General features: G+C 33.9%; 1 protein-coding gene across 8 annotated transcripts in view; it reads right to left on the reverse strand.

Moving 5' to 3' along the window:
- Positions 1 to 15670, reverse strand: part of PDE1A (phosphodiesterase 1A) — a 331820-nt gene that overhangs the window by 42478 nt on the left and 273672 nt on the right. For all 8 annotated transcript variants that reach the window (XM_045480418.1, XM_045480417.1, XM_045480419.1 and 5 more), the window contains 4 exons: positions 15278 to 15378; positions 7962 to 8087; positions 4136 to 4237; positions 3383 to 3503 (listed from right to left, as the gene is read on the reverse strand). In XM_045480418.1, coding sequence (XP_045336374.1) covers positions 3383 to 3503; positions 4136 to 4237; positions 7962 to 8087; positions 15278 to 15378 — 450 coding nt within the window. The remainder of the gene's footprint in view (positions 1 to 3382; positions 3504 to 4135; positions 4238 to 7961; positions 8088 to 15277; positions 15379 to 15670) is intronic.

Here is a 15670-nt window from a genome sequence, read left to right on the forward strand (position 1 = left end):
TCTACTAAGTCATGTGATAAGAAGGTGTAAATTTTCCAACTTTCTTAATCCTTCTCAAAATTGTTTTGATTATATCTAGATTCTTACATATCCACGTCAATTTTAGGATCAGCTTTTCTTTCAACTACTACAAAGAAGTCTGTTAACAGTTTTTGATAAGGATTATGCTAGGTATATTAATCAATATATATACCGATATATATACCAATATATGCTAGGTATATTAATCAAAAAATATACCAATTTTTTGAATTGACATCTTTTAAAAAAAATTTTAATGTTTATTTATTTTGAGAGAGAGGGGACAGAGAGGCAGAGAGAGGGGGACAGAGGATCTGAAGCAGGTTCTATGCTGACAGCAGACAGACCAATGTGGGGCTCAAACTCACAAACCATGAGATCATGACCTGAGCTGAAGTCAGACGCTTAGCCAACTGAGGCACCCAGGTGCCCCTCGTAGAATTGACATCTTAACAATATTAAATCTTTTAATCCATAACATGGTATATCTCTCAATCTACACAGACAGATCTTTAAAAATCTCTCAATATTCTGTGGTTTTCAGTGTTCAGGCATTATATGCATTTAATTAAATGTATTCCCAAATATTTTTTTTGTTTTTATGCTTTTATAAGTCATATTGTATTTAAATTTTTATTTTCAAGTTGTTTGTTGATAGTATACAGAACTACAATTGATCCTATAGCCCTGTTAAACTCATTTATCAGTTCCAGTAGCTTTTTATAGATTCCTTAAATTTCTATGTAGAAGCTCATATTTGTGCAAATAAAGACAGTTCTTTTTATTTTTATCCAATCTATTCTTTATTTTCTTTTATATATCGTAATGGCTAGAGCTTCAAATGCAATGTTGAAAGGAAGTGGTAAGAGCAGATACCTGGAACTTAGCATGAAAGTGTTCAGTATTTCCCCAGGAAATATTATGTAAGCTATAGACACCTTTTACCACAATGGGAGAGGTCCCCTACTTCTAGTTTGCAGAAAGTTTTGTAATTAGTGTCTTTTGAACTTTGTCAAATACTTTTTCTGCGTCTATTGAGATAATAGTAGGATTTTTTTCTTTTAGTATAGTAAATTATTTTAAATGATTTTTTACTTAAATCAACCCAAGTCATAATATGCACTCTTTTACTATATTGCTAGATTGGATTTGCTAATATTTAAAGAAATTTTCCACCTAGGTTCATGATAGATATGGGTGTATAATATCCTTTACTTGCAAAATCTTTGTCAGCTTTTGTCAGGGTTATACTGACAATTTTCCCTCTCGCTCTGTGTTATGAAATAATCTGTGTGAGACTGGCATTATTTCTTTTTGAAAAGTTTGAGAGAACTCACCATCTCTCACTTGAATTGAGAACTGAAATAAGAATTAAGAATTGAAACCACCTAAGCCTGAATTTTTCTTCATGGGAAGAGTTTAAAATACAAATTCAGTGTTTAAAAATAGGTATATGGATATACAAATTACAATTTTTCTTATGTTTGTTTTGGTATTTTATATCTTTCAAGAATTTGACAATTTCTCCTAAGTTGTCAAATGTGTTAAAACATAAATTATGCCTAAAATTCCTTGCCCTTTTGTTATATGTAGAGTCCATAAATGACAACTCCTCATTTACTTATGATTTGTGTTTTTTTCTCTTTTTCTTTTTTAAAGACATTTTTTAAGTTTATTTATTTATTTTCAGAGAGAAAGCAAGTGGGAGAGGGGCAGAGAGAAAGAATCCCAAGCAGACTCCCGCTGTCAGCTCAGATCCCGATGCAGGGCTTGAACTCACAAACCACGAGATCATGACTTGAGCTGAAACCAAGAGTCAGACGCTTAACCAACTGAGCTACCAGGCACCCATGTTTTTTTCTCTTTTTAAACTTGCTAACAATCTTATTATTTTTTCTGAGAACAAACTGCTTTCCTTGTTAATTTTTGCTGTTGTTTTTGTTCTGTTTCATTAATTTCTGCTTTTATATTTTTACTTCCTTCCATCAACTTATTTTGGTTTTATTTCCCTAACTTCTTCAAATCATTGATACAAGTACTGTTATTCTTTTCTAATATGAGCATTTAGAGCTATACAATTTCCTCTAAGCATTGCTTTAGCTGCATTCCACAGAACTTCACATATTGTGGTTTAATGATCATTTAAAATACTTAAAAATTTTGTCTTAACTTGAGCAAAGTCATTTTATCTCTTCATGTTTCTGTTCCTTCATTTATAATATGAGAAAATTGTTCTTAAAGATCTCTAAGTTCTCTTTAGATTTACCATTTTCTGACTAGTGTTTGGTTGAATACATGAAATTGTAATTTTTAATTGGCCATAACACACAGTTCTAGAACTGGATAAGTTTTAACATTTGTGTGTATGTGTGTGTTTACCACAAAATGTATTAAAAATATTTTTAAGACTATTTTTAGTATGAAAATACTTAAATTTGGAAGATGCTACTGAGTAACTTTCTCTAGGACCATGCTATGCTATTTCAAAGTGAAATCATATAGCATATTCATTGACAATGGGAAACAGAAAACAGAGTCATCCAAATATAGTAATGTATTTGGTCTTTATGTCTTCAAAATAGGTATAATGTCAATTAGCCCTTTCTTACTGTATTCTTTATAATTAAAACTGTAACTTTCTTGAGTTATTTGAATCATTGTAACAAATTGTCAGACCTGAGGAGGGTCATGGGAATCCTGAATTTATAACCAGTGGTCAGAAGGGCTGGTGTCCTGGGGCCCCACTTGATGTTGGCATCCAAACTAGAGCCACTCTTATGGAAGACTGAGCCTTCACCTTGTGGGGTCTGATGCTAACTCTGGGCGGTTAGCATCACGATTGTATTGTGGTACCTCAGGTCGGAGTGGACTATTTAAAAAAAGTATACTTGTGGTAGAGACCACTGGCCATTCCCCATGGCTAGGCTTGTTTTTTCATATAATAATCCACTTTTTACAAAGCACACATCCATCTAACGCAAAACTGTATTTCTCAGTCTTCCTTGCAACTATGCATATATGACTAAGTTATAACCAACAAGATAGACGCAGCAGTGCCGTATTTTCTCCCCTTTCCCATTTTATGATGAAAGATATTTGATGTTTCTACTCTAACATTTTACCTCTTAACAGCAGACAACAATACTAATTTGTTTGTTTCTTTTTTTCCTAAGAGTGGCATCTGAGATCCAAGACTTGACTCTCTTTAAAATATACAGTATACTACGTAGGATTAGGAAATACATTTATCTGAAAGATAAATAGTAAGTCACAAGCCCTGAATTCGGAACAAAAAAAGGTGCATGTCAATATGCGTAGTTACTATTTCCAAAAACATGTGCACATAGTGTGAAAGAGGCACCTGTAGGAAAAACTCCTCCATCAGGGCCATGGTCCACCGGTGGTGCAGCTGCCAGGATTTGGCTGGGTGGCTGATGTCTGCTGCATGGAGAATCAGGGACATCGTTTTGGCTTTGTCAATCCTGTCAAATCAAGGACATGTTCAAATTATTAGGGCAAAGTAACCAGTTATAGTCTTTTTAAAAAAAATTATTTACTTTTTATTTTTTGAAAAAATTTTCAATATTTATTTATTTGAAAGAGAGAGAGAGGGAGAGAGAGAGAGACAGAGAGAGAGAGAGAGAGTATACATGCAAGGGAGGGGCAGAGAGAGAGGGAAACACAGAATCTGAAACAGGCTCCAGGCTCTGAGCTGTCAGAACAGACCCCAACGCAAGGCTCGAACTTGGGAACGGCGAGATCATTATGTGAGCTGAAGTTGGACACATAACCAGCTGAGCCACCCAGGCGCCCCTAATTTTTATTTTTATTTTACAGAGAGAGCATAAGTGGTGGGGGGGGGGGGTAGAGCAGCAGAAGAGAGAGAGAGAGAGAGAGAGAGAGAGAGAGAGAGAGAGAGAATCTTAAGCAGGCTCCACACTCAACGTGTAGCCTGATGCAGAGCTAAATTCCACCACCCTGAGATCATGACCTGAGCCAAAACCAAGAGTCAGACACTTAACAGATTGAGCCACCCAGGTGCCCCAATATCAATTACAGTCTTTTCTGAATGTAAGCCCACCAAACTTTAACATTATGAAAGAAAATAACCTACCCTTCAGGCTGCTGCAAACTGTTTCTTATATTTTTAATTTGCTGGAAGTGACCTGACATGTCTGTAGACAAAACCATTTCAATCACTAGGTTCCGAAGATCCCTGTGGAGTCATCAAAAGAAGAAAGGTTTATTTGGCCCTTGATGATTCTCAATTAAAACATTTCTTCAAATATTACTACTTAAATTTTATTTTTCTTAATGTATATGAGCAAAAATATGCTACTTTTTAAATATAAAAGATCTCGCAAACTTTGACTTTATTTCATCCTTTAACTCTAATGGCTTTAGGAAGTTCCCAGGAGAGCGATCTGTGAATGATGCTGTTTAACAACTCTCCTGCTTTCCCCACCCACACGTACAACCCTCCCCTACTCATAATTCCTAAATATTGTTTTTATTTCTGAAAGTATCCTGACAAATCTAAAAAAATACTTTTATTTTACTTATTTTTTTAAGTTTATTTATTTATTTTGAGGAGGGGGTGGGGCAGAGAAAGGGAAGAGAATCCCAAGCAGGCTCCAGGCCCAGCCCAGTGCAGAGCCCAATGCAGGGCCAGATTACAACTAACTGAGATTGTGACCTGAGCCAAAATCAAGAGTTGGCCACTTAACTGACTGAGCCACCCCCGTGTTTCCCAAAATTAATTTTAAATGCAGTATTTGCTATTATTAAAACAACCACTATTTATTCAGGTAAGTCCTGAATAAGTAGTGTCCTAAGTAGTGTCCTAGTGTCCTAGTAGTGTCCTAAGTAGTGTCCCAAGTAGTGTCCTAGGTGCTTTTATATAGGGGGTATTATTATTTCACACCAGAGGAGATTGGGGTTTTCCCAGTCACATAGGTAGCTGGTACATGGCAGAGATAAGATTCAACACCAAGAGTTCCCACTCCTAAAGCTTACACTTAGACCACTTCACTGTGCCAACCTATCATATCATCATAAGAACCCCAGAGAAGTCAAGATGCTAACGTGAGTGCAATTCTCTGTTTAAGCTTTTGGGACCCTGACACTACAACATATTGTAGACAGAGCTATTGAAAGTTTGATCAAATTTAAATCTGAGCTATAAATACAGTGACCATATCACAAAACCTATGCATGAATAACTCATTCTCACAGTAAGTTGGAAATAAGTTACCACAGGAAAGGCTTCATTGCTCAGTATAGATAGGTAGAAAAGTCACTTATACTGGAAATCATATTTTATTTTCATTCTGTGGCATGGCCACTGGAATAAGCTAAATAAAAGGTGTGTGGTAAACTTGCATTATAGTCTTGTGTCGAAGATATTTTACTTAAAGGTCGTATGACTGGATGCTTTTTTTTTTTTTTTAACCAAAGCATATTAGAGGTACTTGCTGAAAATTATGGGACCTTAATTAAATTGCATTTTTCAGATGGGCACTGTGAGAAATCACTACGCTGATTACTGTTAATGATATTGAATAGCCTGCTTAGCATACTTGCTCCTAAATATTAAAGGAAACTAAAGATAATGAAATTATTTTTTTTTTTTTTTAATTTTTTTTTTTCAACGTTTATTTATTTTTGGGACAGAGAGAGATAGAGCATGAACGGGGGAGGGGCAGAGAGAGAGGGAGACACAGAATCGGAAACAGGCTCCAGGCTCTGAGCCATCAGCCCAGAGCCCGACGCGGGGCTCGAACTCACGGACCGCGAGATCGTGACCTGGCTGAAGTCGGACGCTTAACCGACTGCGCCACCCAGGCGCCCCATGAAATTATTTTTAATACATTTTTTTCTCTGGAATTATGAAGAGACCCTTATTACAATAGCAGCTGAACCAAAATATTCATTTTAACTAAGAAAAAATGAGATGAATGTTTTATGAAATCTTAAAATTTAGTACATTTTACTTTGTAAGTGATTAGTAAGTGCTAGATATTATCAGTAATCAGCTAATAATGTATCAGTAAACTAGGCAAAATAGTGCACAAGGGAATGTTACTTTATGAATCTTCCTTACCAAATTTTTAAATTATTTCATTTATGGTTACTAAAGTTAAATTAAGAAATAAATAGGTAGGCAAACCAAAAACCTACACGTTTTTTAAAAAGCTATCTATATTTTAATTTGTGGTAAAATATTATCAATTTTATACTAGCAAATATATCTTTTGTAGCTTTTAGAAACAGTGTTGTATCTATTAAATTCTACAATCTGTATGATATTATAGTATTAAAACAATTCTGTAAAACCATTCAATTAGGATGATTCTGAGAAGTTACTATACAGAAATTTATAAAATATTATAGGAATAAATTATTAGAATACTAAAGATGTTAAAGAACAAAAATGTAATAGGAAAAAAATTACATTGAAATTGCAACAGAATCAACTTTGGGAAGGAAAAAGATTAATTTAAAGGAATAACAGTAAAAATTAATAATATAAATGTTACTTCTGGGAGTAACAATCACTGATAAAAATTAAGTTAATACTCTAAATGAGTACTCTCCAAAAGAGAGTACATTTCTTGGACCTTAGCAAATACCTCCAAACTTATCTCCCTACTCCTACGTATACCCTTCTATTCTCCACATAGCCCACCAGTGGTAGCTTTAAAATCCCTTCACAATTAGATGGTGGCCTTCTTAGCTGGAAACACAACTGAGCTATTGTTTCCTGCAGAATAAAATGAAAGGCCCAAACTGGGTTCCCAAATTTCTCCCCCCCCCCATCAGATCTGCTTCCAAGGTTGCAAAAGCGAGCCCATGTTTTATACAGCTTCAAAAGTGACCTTGAAAAACCAGAAAGCTTGAGTATTTGGAAAAGTAACCATCAGAAATTAGGGCTTGTTTTAAAAACCATTCATTCTTTAATTCATTCATTCATTCATTCATTCATCCATTCATTTTGAGGCAGCTCTTCATCCCAAAGCATTTCTTTGAACATTTCTTTTTACCTTGATTTAAAGAAAAAAATTAAAAACCTGTGATATTTAAATGGGAACCTTTTCAGCTCACTAACTTTTAACAAAATCTTTGTTAGAGATAAGGCTTTTAAAAAAATAAGTAGGTCTCACTGAATAGTAGGGACATACAGACATATTTGCACTAAATATCTCGATGTTTATCAGAAATTCATACTTAACCAGACACCCTTTATCTTTATTTGCTAAATCCAGCAGCCTTATAGTCAAATGAAGGTGTTGATGATGACCAAAGGTAGAAGAAGGAGGAAAAGTTACTCTGAGCAGTAGGGGTACATCTTGTTATCTCCCCCTACATGGCAACAAGTATCACCAATCCATGAATGTTTTTTGTTGTTGTTGTTGTTGTTTGTTTATCTTAAGCAGATGGATGCCCCGAAGAAAAGGTAAGATTTCCCTCTGCATCTGGGTCATTTTACTATATTATGTTTGTAATTTTTTCCTTCAAACAATGAATTTTTTTTAAAAAAAGCTAAACTCCACATATAGAAAAATAATATAGGAAGGAATCCATATTACACTACAATTTTGAATTTATTTAGGACCACATATTGGTATAATTAAGCAGAGCTCCATTCAAGAGAGTACATAATTACTCTCTGCAAGTATTTGTTGTGTGGTATGTGGTCTTATGGGTTGGCTATGATGCAAACAGATGTTGAATTAGCCTGGAAAATAGTTTAACTCCCACCAGCAGACACTGGCTCCTGGAAGTCTTCTAGGTACTAATCCTTCTTAGAGTCATCTAGTCAAAGGGAATTTTTATAACATGAATAAAAGATTGATTTTCATCCATTTTCTTCACTTTAAATCACATCACTTAACTGTTTCCTGAAATTAAATTTTCTCTAGGCTTCCTCTGAAACTCACCTCCAGTCATCTTTGGATAAATTTATCAAAACATTCATTTCTTCTTCTTGCATAAGCCGATAAGCTGCACTCACATGGTGATTCTCAAGGACTGAGCGATCATTATATAAAAGGGCAACATCTGACCTGAGAATTAAAAACAAAATGTAAAGTACAGGATTCTTTAAATTTCATGAGTGTTGAATAAGAATACTCAAGTCACAAGATATCTATCTCATCAGTAAAAATTCTCTAATTCAACATCCAAATTGATGAAAGTAATTTAATTGTATGATAACTTAAAAAAATAAATCTTATTTTTTTAGAGCAGTTATAGATTGACAGAACAATTTAGCAGAAGGTACAGAGATTTGCAATATACCCCTTCAGCTCAAACATGTGTAACACCCTCCCCCCATTATTAACAGCCCCCACCAGAGTGGTACATTTGTTATAACTGATAGGTCTACATTGAGCATTGTTATTAACAAAGTCCATAGTTTACATTAGTATTCACTCTTGGTGTTGCACATTCTGTGACTGGACAAATGTACAATGACATGCATCCACACTTATGACATTATACAGAGTATTTTCACTGCCATAGAAATCCTCTCTGCTTTGTCTGTTCTTCCCTCCCATGCCCATAACCCCTGGAAACCACTAATCTTATTGTCTCCATAGTTTTGCCTTTTCCTAATGTCATATATTTAAAATCATATAGTATGTAGCCTTTTCAGACTGGCTTCTTGCACTTAGTATTATGCGTATAAGATTCCTCCATGTCTTTTCATAACTCAATTCTTTTGAAAACTGAATAATATTCCATTGTCTGGATCTATCAAAATTTATCCTTTCACCTATTCTATCCTCAAGGATATCTCAGTTGCTTCCAAGTTTGGGCCATTATGGATAAACCTACTATAAATTCCTTGTTCAGGTTGTGTGGACATAATTTTTCAACTCCTTTGGGTAAATATGAAAGAGTGTAATTGCTGGCTTGAATGGTAAGAATATGTTTAGTTTTGTAAGAAACCGCCAAAGGGTCTTCCTAAGTGGCTGTACCATTTTGCGTTCTGACTAGCAATGCATGAGAGTTCCAGTTGCTCCACATCCTCACCAACAATTGGTGTCATCAGTGTTCCAGATTATAGCCACTCTAATAGATGTGTAGTGATAGCTCATTGTTTTAATTTGCATTTCCCTGATGACATACAATGTGGAGCCCCTTTTTACATGCTAATTTCCATCTGTATATCTTCTTTGGTGAGGCATCTGTTAAGGCACATTTTTAAGTCAGGTCATTTATTATTGTAGAGTTTAAAGAGTTCTTGTATTTTGCATGACAGTATCTTATCAGATGCATCTTTTGCAAATAATTTCTCCCACTTCGTGGATGGTCTCTTAATTATCTTGATATTGTCTTTTCCAGAGCATAAGGTTTTAATTTTAATGAATTCCAGATTATTAATCATTTCTTTCATGAATTTTGCCTTTAGTGTTGTACTTAAAAAGTCACTGCCACATCCAAGATCATCTAGGTTTTCTCTCATGTTAACTTCTAAGAGTTTTATATTTTGCATTTTACATTTAGGTCTATCACCCATTTTGAGTTATTGTGAGACGAAGATCTCTGTCCAGATTTTTTTTTTTTTTTTTTTGCATGTTCAGTAGTTTCAGATCCATTTGTTGAACAGACTATCTTTGGGTTATTGCACTGCCTTTACTCCTTTATCAAAGACGAGTTGACTATATTTATGTGTGTGTATTTCTGGGCTCTTTCTTCTGTTCCATTGATCTATTTGTCTATTCTTTTACCATTACCACACTATCTTGACTACTGTAGCTTTGTAGTGAGTCTTGAAGTTAGATAGTGTCAATTCTCCAACATTGTTTTCTCCCTCAGTAACGTATTGGCTATTCTGGTTCTTTTGCCTTTCCATATAAACTTTAACTCTGTCAATATTCACAAAATAACTTTCTGGGAGTTTGGTATTGCATTGAATCTGTAGATCAAATTGAGAAGAACTGACATCTTGACAATACTGAATTTTCCTACCATGAACATGGAATATCTCTCCATTGATTTAGTTCTTCTTTGAATTCTGTCATCAGGTTTTGTAGTTTTCCTGGTATATATCTTATCCATATTTTGTTAGATTTACACCTAAGTATTTCATTTGTTTGGAATTTCAATTTTTTTATGTTAATATAAATGATATTGTGATTTTAATTTCAAATTCCACTTGTTCATTGCTGGTATACAGGAAAATAGCTGAATTTTGTGTGTTAACCCTATATCCTGCAAAGTTTCTGTAATTGCTTGTTAGTTCTATAAGTTTTTTCATCAATTCTTTTGGATTTTCTATATAAACTATCATGTCACTTGTGAACAAAGACAGTTTTATGGCATCTTTCCCAATCTCTATACCTTTTGTTTCCTTTTCTTATCTTATTGCATTAAGTAGGACTTCCACTGTGATATTAAAAAAAAAAAAAGTAGTGAGAAGGAACATCCTTGCCTTGTTCCTGATCTTAGTGGAAAAACTTCAAGTTTCTCACTGTGAAGTGTGCTATTAGTTGTCAAGTTTTGTAGACATTCTTCATCAAGTTGAGGAAAGTCTCCTATATTCCTAGTTTACTGAGCATTTTTATCATGAATGGTGTTGGATTTTGTCAAATGCCTTTTCTGCATCTTGATATCATCATGTGTTTTTGTTCCTTAGCATGTTGATATGATGATTACCTTAACTGATTTTTGAATGTTAAGCTTGGGACTAAATCCCACTTGGTTATAGTGTTTTGTTTCCTTTTAATTATCATAGTTTGAATATATTATGCCTTTTCCTTTAAATTTGTAATCCAGATACCTGTGATTTAATTTAGATATGCCAAACAAAGGGAAAAAAATTACTTGACATCTTCATTCAATCTGAATGAATCAACCCTCTGTTGATGAATCAACCCATTCCAGATAGTTGATTACCCACTATTTCCTATTAGCTTGGACTAAAATTACTTTGGGTGGGGGATGGAGGATGGAGGGGATAATATAAATCATTTGGTCTATTTATGATTCTAGTTTTTTTTTCTCCCATATAATGTTGCAATTCAATTTGAATATTTTGATCCCATAGCATTAAATTAACTGAGAAAATAATTTTTTAAACAAAATGTATGTTTCACCACCAATTTATAATGAACATTTTAAAATAATGAATTCATCAAGGGAAGTTTTCTTTTGTTTTTCACCTGTCCATATTTTCACATCATTTTATCATATCACTTGATCAAATAAACTATTTCAAGTTGCATTGTTGAAGTTAGTATTCTAGCATAAAGTTTGAAGTATTCCAAGCATTCTCACATCTGTATAATGGAGCTCTGGTTGCTTATTCCTCTATCTTCTTAGGTTGCCAGATCATTTTGCAAGTGTGGAATGAAAGCAGAACCACTATGTTCAATGAATTAAAATGGTAAATTCATGTATATAAGTTGGCAAGTTGGAAGTAGGCAGCAAAAATAGCAAAAGGAAAGTCAATCTAAAACCTGTACAACTTTGCCTCCACTTTCCCCAATGCCCAGATTCTTCATTTTTCGTTCCTTCTGGTAGGGATATACTTTTGTCTTACTAAGCCTCACTAAGACTTACTGTTTGTTTTAGGCTTTTCAGTCAGTAGTACTGATTATAGCACTCACCACTGAATGTTTACCAAAAATTAATACCAAAAAAAAAATAGGTGAGGATACATAAAAGAAAGAACTAAAGAAACCTGGTTTTTGTTGTAAGCTACCTATTCGAGATTTGTATCTAATAATCTACCAGATAAACCAAACTTATTAATCCAGCATAGGGAAAATGACCTATTAAGAAGAACAATTACGTATCTTCTGTTTCTAGACTATCATAGAAGTAGAAAAACATATGTAATTAGCTAATAGTACATAACTTCAAAATAGTTTTAATTTCAACCATGGCCTAAAAATTCCTTAACCGATAATCATAACTCAATATACAGAAAAGTACACCTGCAATCCTTATTTAAAAAATAATTAAATATATGTTTCCAATCTCTAGAATTTCACTCAGATTATGGGAAAAACTGACTTGTGAAATCACATATCATTTGTGTCATATGGCCTCAAATCTAGCCATGACAGTGTTATTACATGATATAGCTCCAAGTAATACTGTCTTCTACTTTCAGCATCAAGCAAAAATGTATTTTTGAACCAGATTTAATTGTAAGAAACTATTATGATTTTGTCTCATAAATCAACAGGATTCTGAGAATACAGCACTGTCTTAATGTTTGAGATGGTCTTTGACTGCTAAGAAAAGAACAACTCTAAGCAACATTCAGTATCCATAGTAACATGTAGCTCAGTATTTTCACAAAAAAATTATTTTTATTTATTTACACTTTCAAGGATTTCATGTATTTTAATGTGTGTATTGAACTCAAATTTAGCACTGCACTATGTTCTAAATTATTTTTCACTTTTCATTACCCAGTATAGAGTTTTCCAAATTAGAAAAGCATTTTAAATTCCAGTAAAAATGAATAATATAAAATACAATAGAATTATTGATATTAGTAACATAAGACCTTATTTTTTCTTGGACATAATATAAAGGCAATAGAGTTTTAAAAGCACACTATATTGTTAGATTTGTGGTCATTACATTACAACTTTTTATTCATAGAATTTTCAAGTTCTTGTATAGTTAATCCTTTAAATTGATCCTGATAGGCAATTTATAACAAAATAAACAAAATACTAGACCTTTTCTCTCCTTTATATACAATTTCTTAATGTAAAATTGGGGGGAAAAAAGAATTCTTCCTCCTCCCTCTCCTCTTCCTTTACTCTTTTTCTTCTTCTCCTTCCCTTCTTCCTTCTCTTCCACCACCTCCTTCTTTTCCTCCATTTCCTTATCCTTCTCTGCAGTCCAAAGTATAAGTAAGTTAGGACTCTTCCTCCAGTTGTAAATGGATGGTAAAGGAGAAAGCTAGAAGAGACAGCCTGACACTGCTGCTGGAGAAAGCCAGTCCATTGCCTTCACTTTTCAACGTAGAAACAAGAAGTGTTCATTGGTAACAAATCTCTCGCTCCTTTTCTCCTAAAACTATTGCCCTATACAGGGCTCAGTTCAGTAATGAGCTATCTTTAATTAAAATCTCACTCATTGTGGATTCAGGGGATGTGGAAGAGTCTTTGACAAGAAAAAATGATCTGCACAGTCTACCTTTGCTCTGATGTTCAGCACAAAAATGGAACAACTCTCTGCACTCTGCAAATGTGTAGGTTATTAACATCCCCTTCCACATGACCTGACCTCAATGTCTCTTTTTTCCCTTCTTGTTTTGCCAATCTTAGGGACTCTGGGTTTACACAGAATGCCTTCTTCAATATTTCACTGTATTTCAACTCTCCCTCTGTCTCCATTAAGGGACCACGTTTTCTAAGCCCATCCCATTTCAGGCTATAGAAGACTGGAACTATCATGCATCTGCCTCTGGCCATGGGATCAGAGTTGTAGGAAGAGGCTACCTTGAGAGTATCCCTCTTCTCAGCTTCTGAATTCTGCTACTGCCATCAGCTGACTATGTGTACATAGATAGATCATTTCACCTCTTGAGGTTTTTTTTCTCTGCTTAGGTTGTGAGACTTTGACCAGATGATCCATAATGTGACTTCTGTCACTAAGTCACTTGAGGCACTAAAAATGTCTAATATTTCAATAAAATGTTCCTATGCTCCCCACATTGAAAAATAATTTCCTATAGCTGCAAAATCAGGTGTTAACAATATTGCTATTAAAAAACAAATGAACAGACCACACAAAACCTGCACATAAATGTTTATAGCCTCTTTATTTATAACCTTTATTCAAAAATTTGGAAGTAACCAAGATATCTGTCAATTGGTGAATAAGGAGAGAACCTTTGCCACATGCATACAATGTAATGTTTGTTGTTCACCAGTGAAAAGAAATGAGCGATATATAGCACAAAGACTACGCCAGAATATGTACTATGGACTTTTAGTGAATAATAATCACAAATAATATTTCATTAATTACAACAAATGTACCATACTGATGCAAGATGTTAACAATAGGGGAAGCTGTAGGGTGGGGAAAGAGTACATGGAAACTATGTACTTTTCAGTTTTTCTGAGAATCTAAAGCTGCTCTAAGAAATAAAGTCTATTAATTTAAAAAATGAAAAAGTAAAAAATAAATTTAATTTTCCCTCAACAAGAATAGACAGGTCTACAGTAGTTCCAGAGAAACATCAGTCTGTCAATGTACATCTCCATCTCAAGCATATTTGACTAGTAAAAGACAGAGAAATTTCAGGATCCAATGTATAGAAAGCGAATTGGATCATGATGGGTCCTAGACACATTCTGCCTCCCAGGCACTGAGATCTCTGTGCAACTAAAATTGCAGAGAGCACCTTTCTGTTAGGAACTGAATTATTTCCCTCCCAAATCCTTATGTTGATGTACTCACCCTTTGTACCTTAGGATGGGACTGTATATGGAGATAGGCTTTTAAAGAGGTAATTAAAGTTAAATGAGGTCATAAGGGTGAGGCCTAACCAATATGGCGGCATTTTTCTTATAGGAAGAGAAAGAGATACCAGGAATGTGTACCCACAGAAAAAAAGCCATGTGAAAACAGTGAAAGAGCAGCCATCTGCAAGCCAACGAGAGGGGTTTCAGCAGAAACCAAACCTGCTGACATTTCTTGGACTTCTAGACTCCAAAACTGTGAGAAAATTTCTGTTATTTAAACCACCCAATCTGTGATTTTGTGATGATAAATATATCTCCACTCTGGTATTTTGATTCTAATAACTGCCATTATTACCATCACTAAAAAATATCATTTTCTAATTATTTTAAGCTTAGAACTTCATGCTAACCTGGAAATACAGTTTCTTTGATTTTTTTTCAGAAGTACAATTTTATTACTTTCAAATACATAATGATACTAAACTGATGCCTTAAACAATATGTTATAAGATTTGTCTCAGTGAGCAGATGTCTGACTTATGTGATAGTTCAGAATATTAATTCTGGGCAGAAAGAAGTTGTATGACACATTTTTACATTCTCTAAAACGCTAAATATGTCACCAAATATTTGTACAATTTTCTTGATAAATAATAATCGTTTGTTAGCCTAAGGAATTTTGCTAAAATCTATTAAAACTATTCTTATTAGACATATTCACTGTTATTTTTAAATTTTCTTAAAAATAAGTAATATGTGGAAAATAAATTTCAAGTTTTAATTAAAAGTTAATACTTTATATAACTTACCTAGTCTGAATGTGAAAGTTGTTTGTGGTTCCTGTATGCTCATAATCATGAATGGCAGCAGCAAAGACCATTGCTAAAATTTCCAGTTCAGTGAGCCAGTGCTAGTAAATTAAAGAAAGATACCATGGTATTTAGAAAGCAGAGCCATCTTGTATTTCTACAAAAGAGATTTTTCAGTGCATCCAGTATAAGTAGTCGTATAAATATATTAAATTATTTTTATTGATCTTAAAATACTTTTTCCCCTTATTTCACATACATTAATTGCATAATGGATGCTTCATGAAGTCAATGATTGTTTCATGGCTTGTAAATTCAAAAAGAGACATTATAATGTTCCTTGCTAATCAGAAAAGGAGTAATTTTCTATGATTTAAAAGGTGAACCCTCACT

Source organism: Leopardus geoffroyi, chromosome C1 (genome assembly GCF_018350155.1).
Source record: "Leopardus geoffroyi isolate Oge1 chromosome C1, O.geoffroyi_Oge1_pat1.0, whole genome shotgun sequence".
Taxonomy (NCBI): domain Eukaryota; kingdom Metazoa; phylum Chordata; class Mammalia; order Carnivora; family Felidae; genus Leopardus; species Leopardus geoffroyi.